At 38.5% G+C, this 24524-nt stretch overlaps 1 protein-coding gene across 2 annotated transcripts in view; it reads right to left on the bottom strand.

Annotated features, from left to right (window-relative positions):
• Positions 1-3751: 3751 nt before the first annotated feature.
• The window catches only part of KLHL20 (kelch like family member 20), a 66281-nt gene continuing 45508 nt past the window's right edge, over positions 3752-24524 (bottom strand). For both annotated transcript variants that reach the window (XM_063627353.1, XM_063627351.1), the window contains 5 exons: positions 23845-23988; positions 15447-15580; positions 14044-14252; positions 7340-7446; positions 3752-4357 (listed from right to left, as the gene is read on the bottom strand). In XM_063627353.1, the coding sequence (XP_063483423.1) occupies positions 4273-4357; positions 7340-7446; positions 14044-14252; positions 15447-15580; positions 23845-23988 (679 nt within the window). In that variant the 3' untranslated portion in view covers positions 3752-4272. The remainder of the gene's footprint in view (positions 4358-7339; positions 7447-14043; positions 14253-15446; positions 15581-23844; positions 23989-24524) is intronic.

Genomic DNA, 24524 nt, shown 5'->3' with positions numbered 1-24524 from the left:
AGAGTTCCAGACCAGCCTGGCCAGCATGGCAAAACCTCGTCTCTGCGAAAAATAAAAAAATTCGCCGGGGGTGCTAGTGGGCGCCTGTATTCCCAGCTACTTGGGAGGCTAAGGTTGGAGAATCGCCTGAACCCAGGAGGTGGAGGCTGCAGTGAGCAGAGATCTCACCGCTGCACTCCAGCCTGGGTGACAGAGCGAGACTCTGTCTCAAAAACAAAAACGTAAAAAAAAAAAAAAAAAAAAGTCCTGCAAGTCTATGGTGGTGAATACTATGTCTAGTTATACAGTTTGATTTATGCTTTGATTTATGCCTTGATTTATGCTAAGACACCAGCAGTTTTACCCACCATAGCTTTTGCACCATTAGCACAAATGCCACTACAGTAAAAAAGGCAGAAAACTTAGTTTTACTAAGAAAATAGTTTAAGCTGGGCGCGATGGCTCACGCCTGTAATCCCAGCACTTTGGGAGGCCGAGGCGGGCAGATCACGAGGTCAGCAGATCGAGACTATCCTGGCTAACACGGTGAAACCCCGTCTCTACTAAAAATAAAAAAAAAAATTAGCCAGGCTTGGTGGCGGGCGTCAGTAGTCCCAGCTACTGGGGAGGCTGAGGCAGGAGAATGGCGTGAACCCGGGAGGCGGAGCTTGCAGTGAGCCGAGATCGCGCCACTGCACTCCAGCCTAGGCGACAGAGCGAGACAACGTATCAAAGAAAAAAAAAATAGTTTCGACTCGAGGATACTTAGATATTGGGGACTTGGCTGGGTGCAGTGGCTCACGCCTGTAATCCCAGCACTTTGGGAGGCCAAGGCGGGCAGATCACCTGAGGTCTGGAGTTTGAGACCAGCCTTACCAACATGGCAAAACCCCGTCTCTACTAAAAATACCAAAAAATTAGCTGGGCCCGTTGGCACATGCCTGTAATCCCAGCTACTCGGGAGGCTGAGGCAGGAGAATCGCTTGAATCTGGTAGGTGGAGGTTGCGGTGAGCCGAGATCGCACCATTGCACGCCAGCCTGGGCAATAAGAGCGAAACTTCGTCTCAAAAAAAAAAAAAAAAAAAAAAAGAAAGAAAAAGAAAGATACTGGAGACCGCGGGGTCCACAAACCATACTTTGAGAACCACTGATACAGAGGCTTGATGAAACTAAGGCTTAAAACTAAGCTTTTTGAAAGCAGGGGCTGTTCCTGTTTAGAAGTCCAAGGGCTCACTGATCTAAATTCACACTGAAGATATGTGTCCTCTTTTCCTAGGAATTCAGGCTTAAAGTCTTTCTAGGATAGGGGTATTAGTAGGTTACTGTTATTGGAATAATCCCAAATATTTTATGATAGTTCAGTGAATAACCATCCTTTCTTTTTTTACATTTAAAATAATCTAAGTTCCTAACCTTACACAGCTAAATAATTGAAAGATCAATATTAAGGACATGTAAGACAACTTGAAGAGTTTTGTCATTTCTTGGGACCATTCTTTTCAGTCATTTCCAGCAGGGCCCTCAAAGCAATTCACAGAGCCATTTCTCACAATTGGGCAGACATACTCAGGTTTAGTGGGTAATTTTTGCCTCCTGCTGCTTCTTTCTCTCTTCTTCTGTATTTATTTCTTTCCTTCTTGCATTTTTTTCTCTTCCCATCTGTTTCCTCAGTTAACATAAAGTTTGAAAGGTTCGTCCCCTACTCCCTCAAATCTTATTCAGGAAAGACCCCTTTTACACAGTGGTCAAGAAGTATTATCTGCAGTATGAATATCTGGAGGTAAAACATTATGGAACAAAGCTGGGAAGCAATCAAAAACAGGAATGGGGGAATGTGTATAGAGCACAAAGGATTTACAATCAATCAGGGGCTATAGATTTAAGGTTCAGCTCCTACCATGTCATTTTAACTTTTCTAAGCTTCAGTGGACTTACTTATTTATGAAATGAAAATGACTGCCAATCCAACCCCCATTCCAAACTTGAGTTGTGGAAAAAACTATGCACACAAATTAATAAACATTCTATTTTACAGCAACACCTTTAATAGTATACATTTCAATCAATAATAAAACTGGAGTGCCTTCAGTGGAGGGGGAAAAACAAACCCCTAACAAACAGGCTCCAATGAAGACTTTGGCCAGTGCTGTTAATTCCTGAGTCTCTATTCTTGAATCAATGCCCTATGAATTGCTCCCACTGGGGACTTCCTAATGGAGAGTCTAATCCCTAGTTTTGTTCTTGCTATCATCACTTTCTTTTGCCTCAGATGTAGGAAATAGTAGAGTCTTGGGAAATACATGATTTTGCCTTGAAGACTGATTGTTAATGATGTACTACAGTAAGGATCTCATAAAAGTTTTTATACTTTTTACATGTAAAACCAGACTTAGTTAAAATACTTAAGGTCTTCTTTTATTATATTTAGTTTCAGGTAAACCTACAGTGGCAGTGTGGCATAGAAAGAGGAATGGACTGGGAATTGAGGACACTGATTTCTAATGTTGGTTCTGTCATTAATTAATTGACTATTCTTAGGCAGACTTCTGTGGTTTTCAGACTTGGATAAGTGTAATAAGTGGGTTTGGACTAGATGATTGTTAAAGAGTCCTTCCAGCTCAAAATTGTATGATTCTAAGTCCTACCTACAAAATAAGTTTATGGGTTAGGTAATATAACATATAAAAATATATAATGAAAATTCCTATTAATTCTAGCTGGCAATCCTTTTATTCCGTCAAGTTGAAAGCACTTGTAACTTTACATACAGGTAAAATAAATTATATAGAAACAAATTCCAAATTAAATAACAAAAGTACAAGGATAAAAAGCATTAGCTAAAATTTTTTTAATGGTAAATACTACCTTTATTTAAAAAAGTTATACATGCTAGAAAAAAGCATAAATGATATATGTAAACAATTGTTTACTCAATACTTTTTTTTCCTTGAAAAAGGTGCAAATGATCTTTAAATGTAAACACAAAGTTGCCAAACATCTTTGTAGTTGGGGAAAGGGAGAAGGAGGTTATTCCTTTTAAATGCAGTTAGTCTTATTCAAAGATTTTTCTTGCAAAATATATTGAAAAAAATTTGTCTATGAATACAATGAGGAAAAAAAACTTTAACCATTGAAATTATTTTTTTCCTTAAAAATTTTTAACTTTTTACCAGAAAGTGCAATTTGAGAGAAGTAGTAACAATGGCCTTATAGAATGAAGATAATGATACATTGTTTGTATAAAAGAACCAAGATATTAATAAAATGCCTCAATTGATTTTACACACTTTAATGTGTGCTATTACATAAACTGAATAATTCATTCCCTTGGAGGCTGTTATTAAAGGTAAGCCTCAGCTTAACCAGGCCTGAGCATCAAGAATAAATTGCATAACAGAATTCACTGCTGGGAGAAGACATTTCTCCCTGCTGGTCCTTGGTAGCAATAAGGAAACAGGAAGGACAGTTGCTTTAGTCGGTAACATTTTTGAGCAAAAACTGTTGCAGAGCTGCATGTGATTCTCTTGGATTCTCAAGACAGCATATGAGACTTATCTATTGTTTTTATAAGAGGCACTGAGCAGAGCTCTAGATCTAGCAGAAACTCTATGAGAATATTATGAAAAAAAGACTAAATAAACGAGTTCATATAGAAAGAAACAAGACATAAAATTACACTGATGAAAACTGTAGTGTCTAAGTCCTGGTTTTTATTGATTTAGTATCCCTTCGGAATTGTACTATTTAAAATGAGATGTTGCCTTTTCTTGTTTTGTTTTTTTTGTTTTTTTAAGATTTTCAAGTCTTCTGGTGGTTAGTGCGAGAATAATGGCTAGCTAATACATTTTGCATACCTACCTTTATTCCTGGTAATCCTTGTTAGTGGAATCATGTGGATGGACTGCCTAGAAATAATAGCCAAATCATATATATAGCCCTTCTGCCCTTATTAAATAGTATTTTCAAACCTAAATGAATACCTTACAAAGTAAGTTTTGCTGCTTGGAATTTTTTTCTTCTTTTCTTCTTTTGTGGGAGGAAGGATAAGTTCAAAACGAAAACAACAAAAAACCATGATAAATTAAAACCAAAAATAAATATTCTTCTGCACAGAATTGAAGATTATTGTGCATCTTGCAGGTGAAGTACTTTCATTGGATTGTATTTCCATTTGTTGAGGCACCGGCAAATAATAAAATTTGTTCTAATGTTTTCTCAAGCTGTACAAAGCTCCAAGGTCAAAGCTCCCCAGAATACAGAGGAATATATACAAGACTCTGTCTTCTCTGTGTTCACCAAATATGGGATTCACAATGTGTCATTTTAATAACTCCTACGCCACCCCCTAGCCGACGGTAATTCATCCCGCCATATAACCTGCAAAGAAAGAAACATAATCATATTTTCTAACTGGAAAATATGTTACAACTAAGATGTTATTAACTACGACTAAGATGTTATTAACACGTTTCTATGTTTTATATTACAACTAATATTTTCAGCTTCACACTAATATTGTCTTCATTCTAAAGATTAGAAGCTGCAATTGAGCACTGTTGAGTAGCAGGACTGTTTCAGAGATTGACATGCTCTCACTCATAGGAGGCTGTGTGAAGAATAAGAGAGCATCATATTCACGTTTTGCATCAGAACTTCACAACTTTATACCTCACTGACTTCTAACAATTACACAGAATTATATATTCTACATTTTCGTAATTTTGCCCCTGGCTATATTATTGTCCCACCTATGTTTTCCCTTTAGCTAAAATTCTTCAATTATTTATTTTTATCCCTTTGTCTTATATGTACTCTGTAAGCCTCCTCAAGTCCTTTATAGAACAAAACCAGATTTGAGTAAAGTCAGCATCTAGTTTGTGACAAGATCATCTTCAAAATTAAGGACTTTCCATGGAGAAGAATACTAGACCTTTATCAGCTATGAGGTAGAGTTGGTTTTTAAGTTTGGGATATGTAACTGCAAATATTTAGTTATTAATCTTTCAACAGATGATCCTCAAGAATTTCATGACTATGACTTTGTCATCTATTACTAATTCTATTTAGTGACAGTTACTAAGAAACAAGTCCTCCGGTAAGATTATAGTGATTAAGTGACAGTAAATTTGGCTGTCTTCAGAAATTATGCTTACTCAAAATTCCTAGTAAAAATAGAAAGCTGTATATGGAAGAAAATATCCTGCTAGTGAGAGGCCCAAAGCTGCCATTACCTATCCTTTACCATTATTAGGTTTTGCTAAAATGCTACCTTTCCAATGAGGCCTTCGCTGAACACCTTTAAAAACAGATTCCCCTCCCTGTACTCCCTAGCCCCCTCCCTTGCTTTGATATTTGCCATTGCACTTCCATCTACTGGTATGGTAATGTTTGTCTCCCTCAATACAATTGGTTAGCTCCAGCAGGGCAAGGAATTTGTCTTGTTTTGAGACGGAGTCTTGCTCTTCCGCCCAGGCTAGAGTGCAGTGGTGTGATCTTGGCTCACTGCAACCTCCACCTCCTGGGTTCAAGAGATTCTCATGCCTCAGCCTCCCTAGTAGCTGGGATTACAGGCATGCGCTTGGCAGGAATTTTTGTTGTTGTTCGGTTTTGTATTCCCAGGGCTCAGAGCACTTAGTAAATCTTTTTTTTTTTTGAGACGGAGTCTTGCTCTGTCACCCAAGCTGCAGTGCAATGGCCCAATCTCCGCTCACTGCAACCTCTGCCCCCGCCAGGTTCAAGTGATTCTCCTGCCTCAGCCTCCCAAGTAGCTGGGATTACAGGTGTCCACCACCATGCCTGGCTAGTTTTTGTAGTTTTAGTAGAGACGAGGTTTCACCATGTTGGCCAGGCTGGTCTCGAACTCCTGACCTCAGGTGATCTGCCCACCTTGGTCTCCCAAAGTGCTGAGATTACAGGCATGAGCCACCGTGCCTGGCCATCAGTAAATATTTACTTAATGAACAGGACTGTAAAAATGTGATGTAGGAGCAAAAAGTACTATGCTGTTATTAGCCTGACTTTAGTTTTGTGACCACTGAGTCATATGGAGCTGTGAGACATATGTAGGATCCAAAGCATATCACTTAAATCTCTGTGAGAGTTGTGGCTTTCCTAGAGATAGACTATAGTTCAATCTAATAGTGTGATGAAAAAACCCAGGTGAATAGTTGGAGGCTTAAAATTAGGAAATGTATTAGAATACAGTAAGAATGGACTACAGGACTGCCTCTTTTAGAATAGTAATAATAAAACAGAGCTCAGCTTAACCTTCATGGTCATAAGAAAAATTTCCCAGAATGTCTGCTGCCTCAGCTCACATGTCCAGCCTGATATTTCTGGTTGATGTGCAACCTTAACCACAGATGGTAACCCTAAACTTGCTTAGGCAAGTAAGCCGATTTTATTGAGAAGGAAACCCCAAATTGCTTGGAAGGCAAAACTGTTTTCTTAGAAGACTAGTATTTAGAATTAAGTACAGATATGCCATACATCAAACCCATAGTATTGTTATTTTTAAAGTTTGAGAATAAACTATATGTTTCGCATTTTAAGTTCTTGTAGTGTTTAAGAGAATTTGGCTTTTTAGAGCATCTATAAGATTACTCTTGTGATTCAAGTATGAAATATGATTGAGTAAAGATTTAGACTTAATTATGTTAAGTTTAAAGGTTTAAGAGAATTTTGCTAAGTTTGTAAAGGTTCTTGAATATTTAAAATAAATGCAAGTCACCTAATTTATGTGAAATTATAAAAACTACTTAACTACTTAAGAAAGCTTTATTAGACAATTGAGGATTTAAAAGCAAAGTAAAATTAAACCTTGAAATGAAGTTTAAGTTAAGCTCTCTCAAATAAGATGTAGCCACCTCCCAAAAAGTTAAAATGGATTTAACAATGAAATATTATTTTTCAAATATTAATTTTTCAAAAGTAATTGCAATTTGTTTTTCCTAGGCATAGGTTTCCCACAAGAACACCAAAAAATGGCATGGACAGATTTGGAGCCAAAGACCTAGGTTCTAATTCTAACTCTATCACTAACTCACTTAGGCAAGTCATTATATTTCTCGGTGCTTTTGTTTCCTCAGCTGAACATGATGGGACTAGGAAGAAGATTTTTTTCCCTATTTTACCCATCTCTAATTATAAAACTGGACAGTTACTGAAAAGGAGAATTTTGTAATATATCAGCCACTTTAGAGCAATCAAGTCAAAATGAGCCATAAATATATGTAACTTCAGCCCTCTTCAAAGTACTCCAGTGTACTGACCATCCCAGTTCTGATGGTCATGGGCTATCTCAAGCCCATGATTTCCAAGTCAGTAGTGAGGTGATTTGCTATACAGCTTAAAAGTTACCTCCATGTATTGGCATCAGGATCAAAAACTTCTATGGTCTTCAAGTATGTTGTGCCATCAAAACCTCCTACTGCCATGAGCTGTCCATTGACCACTGCCAGGCCAACCTACAAAACCAAAATACAGTAAGCTGCTGAAGAAACTAGACAATCATAAGGAAATTATAGACTGGTTTCTAGATAAATCTATTTACAAAAGATAATTCTTTATGGCCTTACATTCTGGTTTACTGAAACACAGAGGGAAAATGTAACAACAAAAGTCTATCAAATTATGAGAACTATAAAATTATATATTAGAATATTCACACAGAATCCAAAACATGTATTTCTTAAATTTTAGAAAAACTGTTCACTAGGAGTGAGCAAACAACCTCCAAACTGCTCTCACTTCCTCTGGTATTTGCCTGCTCTAATCTTTCTAAATTGCTAGTAAAATTCTCTTTTAAAAATACAAATCTAAGGCCAGGCGCGGTGGCTCACGCTTGTAATCCCAGCACTTTGGGAGGCCGAGGCGGGCGGATCACGAGGTCAGGAGATGGAGACCACAGTGAAACCCCGTCTCTACTAAAAAAATACAAAAAATTAGCCGGGCGTGGTGGTGGGCGCCTGTAGTCCCAGCTACTCGGAGAGGCTGAGGCAGGAGAATGGCGTGAACCCGGGAGGCAGAGCTTGCAGTGAGCCGAGATTGTGCCACTGCACTCCAGCCTGGGCGACAGAGCGAGACTCCGTCTCAAAAAAAAAAAAAAAAAAAAAAAAATACAAATCTAGGCCAGGCACGGTACCTCATGCCTGTAATCCCAGCACTTTGGGAAGGCCCAGGTGGGAGCATCACTTGAAGCCTGGAGTTCAAGACCAGCTTGGGCAACACAGTGAGACCCCTATCTCTACAAAAATAAAGTAAAACAGAAAAATATCAATCTAATCATATTGTCACTTTCCTCTTTAAAAACTTTCTCACTTTGGGAGGCTGAGATGGGTGGATCGCTTGAGCCCAGGAGTTCGAGACAGGCCTGGGCAACATAGTGAGACTCTATCTTTACAAAAAATACAAAAATTAGCTGGGTGTGGTGGGGCATACCTGTAGTCCCAGCTACTTGGAAGGCTGAGGCAGAAGGACTGCTTGAGCCTGAAAGGTCGAGGTTGCAGTGAGCTGAAACTGTGCCACTGCACTCCAGCCTGGGCAGCAGAGTGGGACCCTCTCAAAAAAATCTCCTAAAACCAAAACAACTTTCTAAGCCTCCCTACTACTTAAGGATAAGTTTAAAGTCCTTATTATGTTACTCAGGCCCTCCAGAAATCTATCTTAGCCCACTATTTAAGCCTCACCTCCTATAGTTTCCCTTTACTCCTACTAATGAATCCTATGCTGCAGTAAAACTAGATTAACTGCTAGTCCCTGAAGATAACATACATTTTTCACACCTCCACACTTTTGCACATGTTCCCTGGCTGGTGTTTTCTTCTCCACCCCCCCCCCCACCTCCCTCCCTCCTCCCTCCTCTATCTCTCCCTCTCTCTCTCTCCCTCTCTTTCCCTCTCTCTCTCTCTCACTCACAGGGTCTTGCTCTGTCACTCAGGCTGCAGTGCAGTGGCAGGATCACAGGTCACCATAGTGAAACCCCGTCTCTACTAAAAATACAAAAAAATAGCTGGGCGTGGTGGCACATACCTGTAGTCCTAGCTACTTGGGAGGCTGAGGCAGGAGAATCACTTTAGCCTGGGAGGTGGAGGTTGCAGTGAGCCAAGATCGCACCACTGCACTCCAGCCTAGGTGACAGCAAGACTCCATCTCAAAAACAAAATAAAACAAAAAAACAGTTCACCGTAGCTTCTACCTCCTAGGCTCAAGTGATCCTCCCACCTCAGCTTCTTAAGTTGCCGGGACTACAGGGATGCACCACTACATCTGGCTAATTTTTAAATTTTTTGTATAGATGGGGTCTCACATGTTGCCCATGCCGGTCTCAAATTCCTGGGCTCAAGTGATCCTGTCTCTGCCTTTCAAAGTGCTGGGATTACAGGCATAAGCCACCGCACCTGGCCCTGGCTACTGTTTTCTGTCTGTCTTTTAGAAAAGCTTATTCTTCCTTCATGAGCTAGCTTACATGTGACTGTCTTTGGTAGTCTCTTCACTGCCCCAACTCATTCTTACTTCCCCAAAGCAGTAAGCGCATTTTCCTATGTTCTTCTATAAAATATATAACACTACGGTAGGGTTTACTTATTATAGTTAGCTGTAAACATTTCAATTTCCTTCACTAAATTGGGAGCTACCTAAGGAGAGGAATCATGCCATACTCATTTTTGCTTTCCCAACACACAGCGAACACTTAACAGGAATGTGACTAAGATGCTGTTAGTTGTCAGTAATAAAAAGCCACAGATATGTGAAGGCTTTGACTTGCTGACACCTTCCAGTGGTGTTCCTTGACTTACGCAAACCAGAATTCACTCTCTTTTATCCTCAGATTGTGGAGTGCTTAGCTACTGCTTGCTTCTCCTTCCTGTTGTGGATGTCTCGATGAACTCCTGACATGATCAGTGGTTAATGGGTTCTATTTTGCTCTGAGCAAACATCCCAAGATGGATGAATTCTATACTTCACCCAGAAGTCTCTTGTAGTCACAGGCCATCCATGGTCTAGAACATGTCCCAGGGCAGTGTGATCTGGTCTATACTATAGATAGGATAGACTCAAACTAGTTTGTGGGGACTGAGGGTGGAGCCAGATGTATTTTTGCCTAAACATTTGTATTAGTATGCCAACTACTTAGACTATTAGCTAGAAACATTAAGTTGCAATATATAGACCTAATATTAATTTAGATAAGGCAGTGGATAATTTGGGGAGATTGTTTCAGAAAAGCAATGGATACAGGATAAATCCTAAAAGCCAGGCGCAGTGGCTTATGTCTGTAATCCCAGCACTTTGGGAGGCTGAAGGGAGTGGATCACTTTAGGTCAGGAGTTTGAGACCAGCCTGGCCAACATGGCAAAACCCCATCTCTACTAAAAATACAAAAGTTAGCTGGACATGGTGGCACGCGCCTGTAGTCCCAGCTACTCGGGAGGCTGAGGCAGGAGAATTGCTTGAACCTGGGAGGTGGAAGTTGCAGTGAGCTGAGATTGCGCCACTGCACTCCAGTCTGGGTGACAGAGTGAGACTCCTTCTCAAAAAAAAAAAAAAAAAAAAAAAAAAAAAAAAGGAGAAATCCTAAAAACGTATTCTCTAATTATTCAACTACATGAGATAAAAATAATCAAGACATTCATTATTTTCTAGTGTCAAATTAGCAGGGCTTGATTTACCTAAAAGCATCCTGAATGACCAGTGGGTCAATGAAGAAATGAAGAAATTAAAAGTTTCTTGAAACAAATGAAAATGGAAAAACAACATACCAAAACCTATAAAGTGGTTTTGGACATAAAGTGAAAGTAAGGGGAAAGTTTATAGCAATAAGAGCCTACATCAAAAAAGTACAAAAACTTCAAATAACATAACAATGCATCTTAAAGAACTAGAAAAGAACAAACCAAATCCAAAATGAGAAGAAACAATAAAGATCAGAGCAGAAATTAATGAAATTTAAGTGAAAAAAACACAAAAGATCAATGAAATGAAAAGTTGACTTTTGAAAGGATAAACAAAATCAACAAACCTTTAGGCAGACTAAGAAAAAAGAAGTCCCAAATAAATAAAATCAGAGATGAAAAAGGAGACATTACAACTGATACCATAGACATTCAAAGGATAATTAGAGGCTATTATGAACAAATATATGCCAATACATTAGAAAATCTAGAAGAAACGGATAAATTCCTAGACACATACAACCTACCAAGATTGACCCATGAAGAAGTCCAAAACTTGAACGGACCAATAACAAGTAATGAGGCTGAATGTGGTGGCTCATGCCTGTAATTTCAGCAATTTGGGAGGCTGAGGCGAATAGATCGCTTGAGCCCAGGAGTTTGAGACCAGGCTGGGCAACATGGCAAAACCCCAACTCTACCAAAAACAAAACAAAAACAAAAACAAAAACAAAAATTAGCTGGGCATGATGGTGTGTACATGTAGTCCCAGCTAATGGGCAGACTGAGGTGGAAGGATGGTTTGAGCCTGGGAGGTGGACGATGCAATAAGCCGACATTGTATCATTGCACTCCAACCTTGGCGACAGAGCCAGACCCTGTCTCAAAACAAAACAAAAAAGTAATGAGATCAAAGCTGTAATAAAAAATCTCCCAGTGGAATTGAACGATGACATCACTTAGACACAGGGCGGGGAACATCACACACCAGGGCCTGTCGCGGGGTGGGGGGCTGGGGGAGTGATAGCATTAGGAGAAATACCTAATGTAAATGACGAGTTGATGGGTGCAGCAAACCAACATGGCACATGTAGACCTATGTATCAAACCTGCACGTTGTGCACATGTACCCTAGAACTTAAAGTATAATTAAAAAAAAGAAAAGAAAAAAAAAAAAATCTTCCAGCAAAGAAAAGCCCAGGACCCAATGGCCTCACTGCTGAATCTTATCAAATCTTTAAAGAAGAATTAATACTAATCCTATCAAGCTACTCCAAACATAGAGGAAGAGGGAATACTTCCAAACTCACTTTAGGAGGCCAGTATTACCCTGATACCAAAACCAGACAAAGACACATCAAAAAAAGAAAGCTACAGTCCAATATCCTCAATGAACAATGATGCAAAAATCTTCAACAAAATCCCAGCAAACTGAATTGAATGACACATTAGAAAGATCATTCATCATGACCAGGTAGAAATTATCCCAGGGATGCAAGAATGGTTCAACATATGCAGATCAATCAGTGTGGTACATCATATCAACAGAATGAAGGACAAAAACCAAATAACCATTTCAATTGATGCTGAAAAAGCATTTGATAAAAGTAAGCATCCCTTCATGATAAAAACCCTTAAAAAAGTGGGTATAGAGGGAACATACCTCAACACAATAAAAGCCATATATGACAGACCCACAGATAGCATCATTTAGAATGGGGAAAAACTAAAAGCCTTTCCTCTAAGATCTGGAACAAGACAGGGATGTGCACTTTCACCACTGTTATTCAGTATAGTACTGGAAGTCCTAGCTAGAGCAACAGGACAAAAGAAAGAAATAAAGGGCATCCAAATGGGAAAGGAAAAAGTCAAATTATCCTTCTTTGCAGACAGTATGATTTTGTATTTGGAAAAACCTAAAGACTCCACCAAAAAACTATTAGAACAGATAAACAAATTCAGCAGAGCTGCAGGATACAAAATCAAGATATAAAAATCAGTAGCATTTCTATATGCCAACAGCAAACAATCTGAAAAAGAAATCAAGAAAGTAATCCTATTTACAAGAGCTATAAATAAAATACCTACAAATAAACTGAACCAAAGAAGTGAAAAATATGATGAAAACTAGAAAACACTGATGCAAGAAATTGAAGAGGACACACAAAAATGAAAACACATTCCATGTTCATGGATTGGAAGAATCAATATTGTGAAAATGTCCATACTATCCAAAACAATCTACAGATTCAATGCAATCCCTACCAAAATACCAATAACAGTCTTCACAGAAATAGAAAAAATAATCCTAAAATTTATATGCAACCACAAAGACCCAGAATAGCCAAAGCTATCTTCAGCAACAAGACCAAAACTGGAGGAATCATATTATCTGACTTCAAATTAAAGAGCTACAGTAACCAAAACGGTATGAGACTAGAATAAAAACAGACACATAGACCAATGGAACAGAATGGAGAACCCAGAAATAAACCTATACATCTACAGCGAACTGTTTTTTTGACAAAGGTGCCAGGAATGTATATTGGGGAAAGGACAATCTCTTCAATTAATGGTGCTGGGAAAACCGGGTATCTATATGCAGAATGAAACTAGACCCCATTTTTTGCCATATACAAAAATCAAATTAAAATGAATTAAAGATTTAAATCTAAGGCCTCAAACAATGAAACTGCTAAAAGAAAACACTGGGGAAACTCTCCAGGACATTGGTCTGGGCAAAGATTTTTTTCAGTAATACTCCACAAGCACAGGCAACCAAAGAAAAAATAGACAAATGGGATCACATTAAGTCAAAAAGCTTCCGCACAGCAAAGGAAACAACCAACAAAGTGAAGAGACAACCCACAGAATGGGAGAAAACTACCCTTCTGACAAGGGATTAATAACTAGAATATATAAGGGCTCAAACAACCCAATAGAAAAAATCTAATAATCCAATTAAAAAGTGGGCAAAAGATCTGAATAGACCTTTCTCCAAAGAAGACACAAAAATAGCAAACAGGTATACGAAAAGGTGCTCATCATCTGGTCATTAGAGAAATGGAAATGAAAATTACGAGATGTCATCTCACCCCAGTTAAAATGGCTTTTATCCAAAAGTCAGGCCATAATGATTGCTGATAAGGATGCAGAGAAAAGGGAACACTCCTACGCTGCTGGTGGGAATGTAAATTAGTACAACAGTTTGGAGGTTCCTCAAAAAACTAAAAATAGAAATATGATATGATCCAGCAATCTGACTGCTAGGTATATACCCCAAAGAAAGGAAATCAGTATAATGAAGAGATATCTGCACTCCCATGTTTATTGCAGCACTATTAATAGCCAAGATTTGGAAGCAACCTAAGTGTCCATAACTCCACTTACTCCACTACGGCGTGATGTCATGGCCACCACCGGAGACCACTGGTTGGTTCTGGTGTTGTATCTCTCAGCACTGCTCAGCTCTGTAGTGTCATCTCTACCTCCTACAGCATAGATCATGTCCTGATATACTGCACAGCCTAGGTGTTTCCTCCGGGTCCCCATAGGGGCTATAGTGTGCCATCTGTTTTCCTGAGGATTGTAACGTTCCACTGTAGGGAAAAGAAAAACCAGTAAGTGAGCATTCAACCATTTCCTCTCACCTCCAGTTTTCTTTGTAGCCACTGATACTTTGTGATAACACATATTTTCAACACATGATCTGATTTTTGCTTCTGAGAAGGATTTGTATACCTCTGGACAATACTACATATACTCTCATCAGGGGCTGGTTTCTTCTAGGTATGGTACAGTGGAAAGGGCATGTGTTGGGATCCAGATACTCTGGGTCTAGTTTTATCTAAATGACTAATTAGCTACATGACTCTCAGCCTCACTCTCCTTATCGTTAAATGGGGATCCTGACTACATGATCAATAAGCACCATTCAGTACTAACAATTTATCATCATAATCAGACAACTTCTGTACTCCTGTATTCCCCTCCCTATGGCATAGTGCATTTTAAGCTTCCGAAGAGAAGACAAGACATGTGACGAATCTGGTGTGACTGTCACATTGACAATATCCTTAGGCAAAAATACCCATACTATCTAAATAGAAAGGAATAACAAACCAGGCCAGGTGCAGCGGCTCACGCTTATAATTCCAGCACTTTAGGAGGCTGAGATGGGCGGATCACTTGAGCTCAGGAGTTTGAGACCAGCCTGGGCAACACAGCGAAACCCCATCTCTACTAAAAATACAAAAATCAGCCAGGTGTGGTGGCACACACCTATAATCCCAGCTACTCAGGAGGCTGAGGTGGGAGGATTGCTTGAGTCCGGGAAGTAGAGGTTGCAGTGAGCCAAGATTGTGCCACTGGACTCCAGCCTGGGTGACAGAGCAAGACCCTGTCATAAAAACAAAAACAAAACCCAAATAAATGAATTTGTAGTTCTAAGTTTTTATTTATTCTTAGATTAGAGTACGTTGTGGTTTTTTTTGAGGAGAAGTTGTGATGGAGGAAAAGGAACTAATTATATAAGAAAGTAGTTTTTAAAATTCATTATAAATTTCCAGCATCTTGGAAAGCAGGGGAAGAAATAAATATTTGGGGAATGTACTTAGAATATGACTACAGTGGGAGCTGAGGAAGAGCTGAGAGCTGCACTCTGCTGGAGGGAAAATTAGGCATTTTCCTAGTAAATTATAGGATAACCTGGAGTTTCTACACTTTTTGTAGGAGGACTCTCCAGGAAAATGTTCTGCTTTTGGGGAACCTGATTGCCTTTGGGAGGCACTAACCTGTGTTGAGTGGAGATGTCCCGTCAGAGCCACCTACAGCATATAAGAACCCTCCTAACACAGCCACAGCCACACCTAGTCTTCTGGTACTCATAGAAGCTACCCGAGTCCACTTGTTCTCCTTCGGATCATACCTGCAGTGAGGGAAACCAGACTGTATGCTTGTTCTTATTAAGTGAAGCCTTTTTCATGAGATCTGAAATCACACTAATGATATATTGAGTACACAGACTTGCTATAGTCAAATGTGCAATGAAAATCTAACATTTTACTTAGTCATTAGAAAAACGTCTTAGAATTTATATCTATGCCAGCTATTAAGCTATTTTCTACACTCAGACTTGAAAAATGTCCCAAGGAAAGAAAACAACCTATGACCTCAGCTCACATAACACAGGCTCTTTTTTTTTTTTTTTTTTGAGACGGAGTCTTGCTCTGTTGCCCAGGCTGGAGTGAAAGTGGTGTGATCTCAGCTCACCGCAAGCTCTGCCTCCCGGGTTCACGCCATTCTCCTGCCTCAGCCTCCCGAGCAGCTGGGACTACAGGCGCCTGACACCATGCCCGGCTAATTTTTTGCATTTTTAGTAGAGATGGAGTTTCACTGTGTTAGCCAGGATGGTCTTGATCTCCTGACCTCGTGATCCGCTGGCCTTGGCCCTCCCAAAGTGCTGGGATTACAGGTGTGAGCGACCGTGCCCGGCCGGCAACACAGGCTCTTTCTTCAATGGAATTTTAGTTCATTTGGTCATTACTTTGAAATGCCTCTGATGTATTTTAAAATATGATTTTTGTAATTTGTCTTTTTTTCCTAGTCATTGTAGTGGGGGTGATGGCTGTTACTCTCTACTACATCCTATTTGAAAGTAGAAGTCTTTTGCATAGTTCTTTGAAACAACCTTTTTATTATAAAATAAAACTCAAATACAGAAAGTGTCATCCCTAGACACTTCAGTCTTACTTAACATTACATTAAAAAATTTTTTAATTAATATTTATTTAATTTTTATTTATTTAAAAATAGGGGTCTTGCTGTGTTGACCAGGCTAGTCTCAAACTCCTGGCCTCAAGCAATCCTCTCACCTCGGCCCCCAAAAATGCTGGGATCAGGTGAGCCACTGTGTCTGGCTGAGACTTAAAGAAAAAAAAAAAAGGCTGAGTGTGGCGGCTCATGCCTGTAATCCCAGCACTCTGGAAGGCTGAGGCTGGAGGACTGCTTGAGGCCACAAGTTCAAGTTCAAGACCAGCCTGGTCAACACAGAGAGACCTTATCTCTATAAAAAACTTGGAAAAAAAAATTAGCCAGGCATGGTGGCATTCTCCTTTGTCCCAGCTACTTGGGAGGCTGAGGCAGGGATTGCTTGAGACAGTTGTGAGCTATTATTGCACCACTGCACTCCAGCCTGGGTGACAGAGTGAGACCCTGTCTCTAAAAAAATTAGATTAAAAAGTCTCTTATTGTCTATAGATTTTCTCTCCATTCCTTTTCCTCCCTGCAATTCATCTGTTTTAGAACCCAGAGTGTATGACAATTTTCCCCATAATATGGATTTGGTTGACTGTACGTTCATAGTGCAGTCCAATCTGTTACTCTGTCCTTTTCATGTTGGGCAAATTGGTAGTTGGATCCAGAAGTTTGATCAGACCATGTTTGGTTCCTTTAACAAGACTACAGAAGGTGGTATGTTAGCAGCTGTTTATCAATGTCTAGATACACTAATTTACTGAGTGTTGCAAAATGATAATCACTTATTTTCTTTAATTGGGATAATTTTATAAAGAAACAATCCTTTTATCTACTATTTGGTTACTCAATCAATATAATAATACAGTTCTTATAAGAAAAGCAGGATATATGTTCACTTCTTTCATTTTATTTATATGTTTTGAGGTAATAAATTTGTTCCATATGATCTTCCAAAGGCAACCAATGTCTTAAAAAGTTTATCATTAAGAACTCATATATTTAAGTGTATTTATTGGATTTTAATCTATTGCAATGATCACTTTTAAAGCTGAAATTATCTTATCTTTGGTCGGTGGGAACATCTTCAAGTTGGCTCCTGAGTCTTTTTGACTCTTAGCGGTCTTTGACAGCTTGCTTGCTATTTGGTATGACAGGAGGGTCCAGACTCATTTGCACATTTCCTGTTCTAAACCTAGAATCAGACATTTTCCAATAAGCTCTGGTTTCTTTAAGTGGGAAATAAAATTTCAAGATACAATCTGGGAGTAGAGATGTTCACTGACACTTTATTTCTAGACTTTCTCAGTTGACAAGCTAGAATATATAGAAATTTTATCAAAAGAGGAATTTAGTTCAAATTCATACTCAGGACTACAAGATACTCTATTTAAACTTCTATTTTGCAACTTTATCTTCTTCTATCTCCACACTCTGGTTTTCAAGGACAAAGGAGAGAGCAGAACTAGAATAATGCATACTCATTTCCTTTATTCTACATTTATACACATAATAGAATAGCACTATTATCACTCCAATATCCCTGAGAACAATTAAAATTCCTTTTTGCATACCTCTTCTTTGTACTACATTTACATGGATTGAGTACATAGCTAGAGTATGCTACACTCTCTCCCTTTTATTTTTTAGAGACAGGGTCAATCTGTCACCCAGGCTGGGGTATAGTGGTGCAATCATAGCTCATTATAATCTTGAACTCCTGGGCTCAAGCAATCTCCTGTCTTAGCCTTCTGAGTCGCTGAGACTACAGGTGTGCACCACCATGCCTGGCTAATTAAAAAATATACATATATACATTTTTAAGATATAGGGTCTTACTATGTTGCCTAGGCTGGTCTCAAACTCCTGGCCTCAAGTGGTACTTCTACCTTGGGCTCCCAAAGTGCTGGGATTATAATTCAGAGCCACTACACCCAGCCCTCCCTTTTAATCTTCATTTAGTCATAGTTCTACAGTTAACTACATGTATGTATGTATGTATTTATTTATTTTTGAGACACGGTCTTGCTCTGTCACTCAGGCTAAAGTGCAGTGGTATGATCATAGCTCACTGCAGCCTTGAACTCCTAGTCTCAAGCGATCCTCCCACCTTGGCTTACCAAAATGCTGGGATTATAGGTGTGAACCACGTGGTCCAGCCCTTCTGTCAATGTCTTTCTAGTAATTTTGTCTGAAGTTTGTTCTCCTAGAGGGCTCAAGGGAACAAGATTCCCTAATTTCTTACATGTTGATAATAGTTGTCTGTGCCCTTTGTACTTCAAAGTCAGTTTCTCAAGGTATGAAATCCTTGGCTCACATTTTTCTTGAATATCTAAAACATGCTATTCTATTTTCTTCTGGCATGAACTACTACTTTTAAAAAGCCAGATGATAATCTAAGTTTCTTTTCCTTATAAGTAACATGTACCTTTTTGTAGATGCCTGAAGAATTTTTTCTTTTTCTTCAAGGTACAGTAATGTTATTAGCATATGTCTTGGTGTTCTGGGTCAATATTTGAAGGATATAGTGTATTCTTTCAAAAAAGTTTCTTTTTTTAATTATAGGAAAGTAACTTTGGATTATAGTTCTTAGTATTCATTCTGTTTCCTCGCTTTGGTTTTCTTCGTTATCACCTGTATAATAGATTTTTACCTATTTTCTTTCTTTTTTTTTTTTTTTTTTTTAGACGGAGTCTTGCTCTGTCACCCAGGCTGGAGTGCAGTGGCGCAATCGCGGCTCACTGCAAGCTCCGCCTCCCAGGTTCATGCCATTCTCCTGCCTCAGCCTCTCCGAGTAGCTGGGACTACAGGCGCCCGCCAGGACGCCCGGCTAATTTTTTTGTATTTTTAGTAGAGATGGGGTTTCACCGTGGTCTTCATCTCCTGACCTCATGATCCGCCCGCCTCGGCCTCCCAAAGTGCTGGGATTACAGGCATGAACCACCGCGCCCGGCCCCTATTTTCAATATTTGTTGCTATCTCTCAAATGCTATCTCTTGATTTTTTTTTCTCTTTTTTTTTTTTTTTTTTTGAGAGAGAGTTTTGCTCTTGATGTCCAGGGTGGAGCTCAATGGTGCGATCCTGGCTCGCTGCAACCTTCACCTCTTGGGTTCAAGCCTCCCAAGTAGCTGGGATTACAGATGCCTGCCACCACATCTGGCTAATTTTGTATTTTTAGTAGAGACGGGGTTTCACCATGTTAGTCAGGCTGGTCTTGAACTCCTGACCTCAGGTGCTCCACCCGCCTTGGCCTCCTGAAGTGCTGGGATTACAGGCTTGAGCCACTGTGCCTGGCCTTCATTTCTTTTTGACCTTAATATATTTCCTCTTTTCGCCTTCTATTTGTCTTATGGCATTATCTGTTTTGCTTATTCTCCTTTAATCTTCATTCTGAAATGATTTTTCCTTTCATTTCTAATACATTTCTGAGTTCTGTCACTGCATTTCTGAATTTTTCTACTTCTGATTTATGTAGTTTCATATCTTATCATTTTCTTTATGTCTTTTATCACATTTTGAAACAGTTAAGGTTTTGATCTGTAGGTGTGTCTTTCTAGTGTGCTTTTTATTGTCTGTAGAGATGTTATTCTGCTGCATATTCTCTCTTCTTATATTAACTTTGTATGGAATCTAATCTCAATACTTTGCTATTTCATTTTGACATGAAATGAGTTTTCCTGAACTTTTAGAAATAGGAGTGAGTGGTTTGTGATAGTTTTTCTAACTTTGTGGAGCTCCTTCTTTTTTTTATGTAGTATTAAAAAATATAGTGCCTTGCCTTCAGAGATTATTACTTAAATTTTTTTTATTTTTAATTTTTGGGCATATATTTATGGGGTATATGAGATGTTTTGATATTGGCATGCAATGTGAAATAATCACATCGTGAAGAATGGGGTATCCTTAAATTTTTTTTTTTTTTTTTTTTTTTTCGAGACAGGGTCTCACTCTATTACCCTGGCTAGAGTGCAGTGGAGCAATCATGGCTCACTGTAGCCCTGACTTCCCAGCAATCCTCTCACCTCAGCCTCCTGAGTAACTGGGACCACAAGTGTGTGCCACCAAGCCTGGCTAATTTTTTTATTTTTTGGAGACACAAGGTCTCACTATGTTGCCCAGGGTGGTGTGAAATCCTGGGCTCAAGCAATCCTCCCACCTAGGCCTCCCAAAGTGTTGGGATTACGGGTGTGAGCCACAGCGTCTAGCCCAGAGATTTATTGACTTTATTCACTGCCTTACTTTTGTCTTGGCTTTCTCTTTTCAAGAAAACAAGGGTATCTGTTGCCCTCGTCCTGCTTAATTTTGATTCTACTCCCAGAAGTTTCTCCTCAGTGTAGGGTCCTGACCTGGAAGGTTATCCTGGCTGGTCAGTTTTGAGAGTTCCCAGGGACTAGATGACTCTAACTCAGCTGGTTCGCAACCAGGTGTTATTTTTTTCCCCTTCATCCCCCCTTTCTCATCCCCTAAGTAACATCTGGCAATGTTTGGAGACGTTTTTGGTTGTCACAACCAGGCATGTGCTTCTGGCACTTGGTAGAGGCTATGGATGCTGTTAAACATCCTACAAAGCACAGGACAGTCCCCCACAACAAAGAATTGTCTGACCCAAAACGCCAGTAGTGTTGAGGTTGAGAAACCCTCTTCTAAGCCCTTTAGATCTTACTGAGGGTCTTGCACTTACATTCTATGGCAGTGGACAAAACTGTTCCTAGTTTCAGTTGCTGATAAATTTTCCCCTTGTGCTTTCTATTTACTATATATTAGCTAGTTTGAGGTTCTTTTGCTCTTAGATCTGTCAGACATCCAATTGCTTCTTTCTGATTTCTCCTGAAGATACTAACATCATGCAGGTGTTGTGGCTAATGGTAGTTTGTCTTTGCCCATTTGTGTTTTGGAGTTTGTGAGGATATCCTTTCCCTTAGTTTTGTGTTAAATTTTGTTCACAGGTTCTGATTTTTAAATTGTGGTAAAATACACATAACATAACACAAAATTTACCATCTTAACCATGTTTTAACTGTTTAGTAGTGTTAAGTATATTCACATTGTTGTGTAACTCCAATCTCCAGAACTAGTACATAGGTTTTTAGCTTTGCTATCTATTACTCTATCTGTTTTTATGTGTGTATTTGGAGATATTAAAAAACTATGCCATCACTGCTGCTAACCTCCTGTATTGAGTTTTGAAAGTGAAAAAATAGATTTCTTGACAGAGAGATAAAAGGGAACTGGCATAGTTTTCAAGAGTTACCTTCTATTTTATCTCTGCTTACGACAGTTAAACTTTTCAACATATACATGGTAAACTAGTAAATGCTACCTCAAAAATTTTAGAGTCATGACTCATTTCTTTTTAAGAAGTGAAGATGAAATATATGTTCTTATCAGTAATCATAGCACATGAGACTCTAAAATCTAATGACGAAAAGCTGACAGAAGAAATTAAGAACAAAATCTGTTCTACCAAAATTAACTATTTGTACACCAGTATAAAGTGACTGTGGCAGCCCACCTAGATTTCCCTAAGCATACTTCAATGATTAATGAGGGTCTATATACAAAATACTTTAAGCTTTTTATAAGATGTCCTATACAAAGTATTATTATGTAATCATTTCTCTGGGGGAAGTATGAATAGAGTCATTCATTAAGTACACTCCATGTAGATTCAGGAAAAAAATCAGAACAGATTTCACAAGTGGTATGCTTGATATATATAGAATGTAATCTGAAATACATTTTTAACATTTCAATGTTAGGTACAATGAGTGTGACAGTTGAAAAAATCAGGTTATGTGCCCCAAAGCATAGGCAACAAAAGCAAAAAAAGTAAGATTACATCAAACTAAAAGGCTTCTGCATGGCAAAGGAAACAATCAACAGAGTGAAGAGACAATCTACAGAGTGGGAGAACATATCTGCAAACCATACATCTCATAAAAGGTTGATACTGAAAATATATAAGGAACTTAAACAATTCAACAGCAAGAAAACAAATAATCTGATTTAAAAATGGGCAAAGGACCTGAATAGATATTTCTCAAAAGAACACATACAAATGGATAAGTATATGAGAAAATGCTCAATATCACTAATCATCAGGGAAATGCAAATTAAAATCACAATGAAGTATCACATCACACCTGTTAGAATGGCTACTATATAAAAAAAGATAGATAGCAAATGTTGGCAAGAATATGGAGAAAAGGAAACCCTTGCATACCACTGATGAGAATGTAAACTAGTATAGCCATTACGGAAAACAGTATGGAGGTTCCTCAAAAAATTAAAAATAGAACTATCATATGATCCAGTAATCCCACTACTCAGTATATATTCAGTGGAAATAAGTATGTTGAAGAGATACCTGTACTCTCATATTCATTGCAGCATTATTTACAATAGACAAGATATGAAGTTAAGCTAAATGTACCTCAACAGATGAATGGATACAGAAAATGTGGCATATATGAATAGAATACTATTCAGTCTTAAAAAAGAAGGAAATCCTGACATTTTCAACAGCATGGATAAACCTGAAGGACATTAAGTGAAACAAGCTAAACATAGAAAGACAAATATTGCATGATCTCACTTATATGAGGAATCTAAAAAAGTTGAACTCAGAAGTAGAGAGTAGAATGGTGGTTACCAGGGGCTGGCAAGGTGAGGAGCAGTGAGGAAATCTTGGTAAATGAATACAAAATTTCAGTTAGAGAGGAGGAATAAATTCAAGAGCTCTAATGTACAACATAGTAACTACAGTTAATAACAACATATTATGCACTTGAGAGTAGATTTTAAGTGTTCTCACCACAAATAAACCATAAGTATGTGAGGTAATAATATGTTAATTAGCTTGATTTAGCCATTCCACAACCTATACATATTTCAAAACATCATGCTGTACACTATGAATATATATAATTTTTGTTAATTAAAAAAACTTTTTTTAGATCTTTCATTTTCCTAGACTTTAAGATCAACTGAAGACTTTTTGCTGAAAGCCTATGGGAAATCCACTGAATAGTGGATTCTCCAATGTCCTAAATCCAGCTGTACTTGTTTCTTTTTTTTTTCCCCTTGATACAGGGTCTCACTTTTGCACCCAGGCTGGAGTGCAGTGGCGCGATCTCAGCTCACTGCAGCCTCAACCTCCTGGGCTCAAGTGATCCTCCCACCTCAGCCCCACAAGTAGCTGGAACTACATGCACCGCCATGCCCGGCTAATTTTTTTTTTTTTTTTTTTTATTTTATGTCACCATGTTGCCTGGGCTGGTCTCAAACTCCTGAGCTCAAGCAATCCACCTGCCTTGGCCTTCCAAAGTGCTAGGATTACAGGTGTGAGCCACCACGCCCGGCCTGTACTTTTTCTTTTAAAGAGCTCTATGTTCTTTAAAATAAAAATACGGAAAATGACTTAAAAAAAAAAATCACCTCTCAACAATGTTGAGGCAAGACACGCCATCCTGGCCACCCACAGCATAGAGAAAGCCTCCAAGTACTGCTACACCAACGCTTGTCCTGCAGGTGCTTGTAGGGGCCACATCACTGCTCCACTGGTTTGTTTTGGGGTCATACCTGAAAAGAACATACCAAGAGGAGAGTTTGTATTACACAAAGGAAGTTTGGCTATGTTTACATATTCTAAATCCATGGATTTATATGATATATATTCTTTCCCCTAAGTATGGGCTGATTAATAACTAAAACATTTGAAAATCTGGTTTGTGTTTTTATTTTTTGAAATTTATGTATGAATATATTTTCTTTAAAAAAATCAGAATATTATTAATAAAGTTAAAGCCCTCCTTGAGTTCCACCTGAATTCTGGTCTCTTCCCATTTTGATTTGGCATATATCCTTCAAGACTTTTCAGTAAAATGCTTTCATATAGGTATATATGTATCCACATATATATATTTCTTTATATACAAGCACGTTTTCTTCACATAAATAATACCACAGAGTAGGCACTGCTTTTTCCCTCAATGTTTTTTGAGATCTATTTATGCTAATATAGCTCTAGATTTTTCTTTTGAATTATTTTACTATTATATGTGTTATACATTATTTAATTATATTCCTACTGATATATCCCTTAGGCTGTTTCTGAT

The sequence above is a fragment of the Symphalangus syndactylus genome, chromosome 12 (genome assembly GCF_028878055.3).
Source record: "Symphalangus syndactylus isolate Jambi chromosome 12, NHGRI_mSymSyn1-v2.1_pri, whole genome shotgun sequence".
In the NCBI taxonomy this organism is placed as follows: Eukaryota; Metazoa; Chordata; class Mammalia; order Primates; family Hylobatidae; genus Symphalangus; species Symphalangus syndactylus.
Note: the sequence above shows the minus strand (reverse complement) of the source record. Positions and strands in the feature narration are given on the sequence as shown.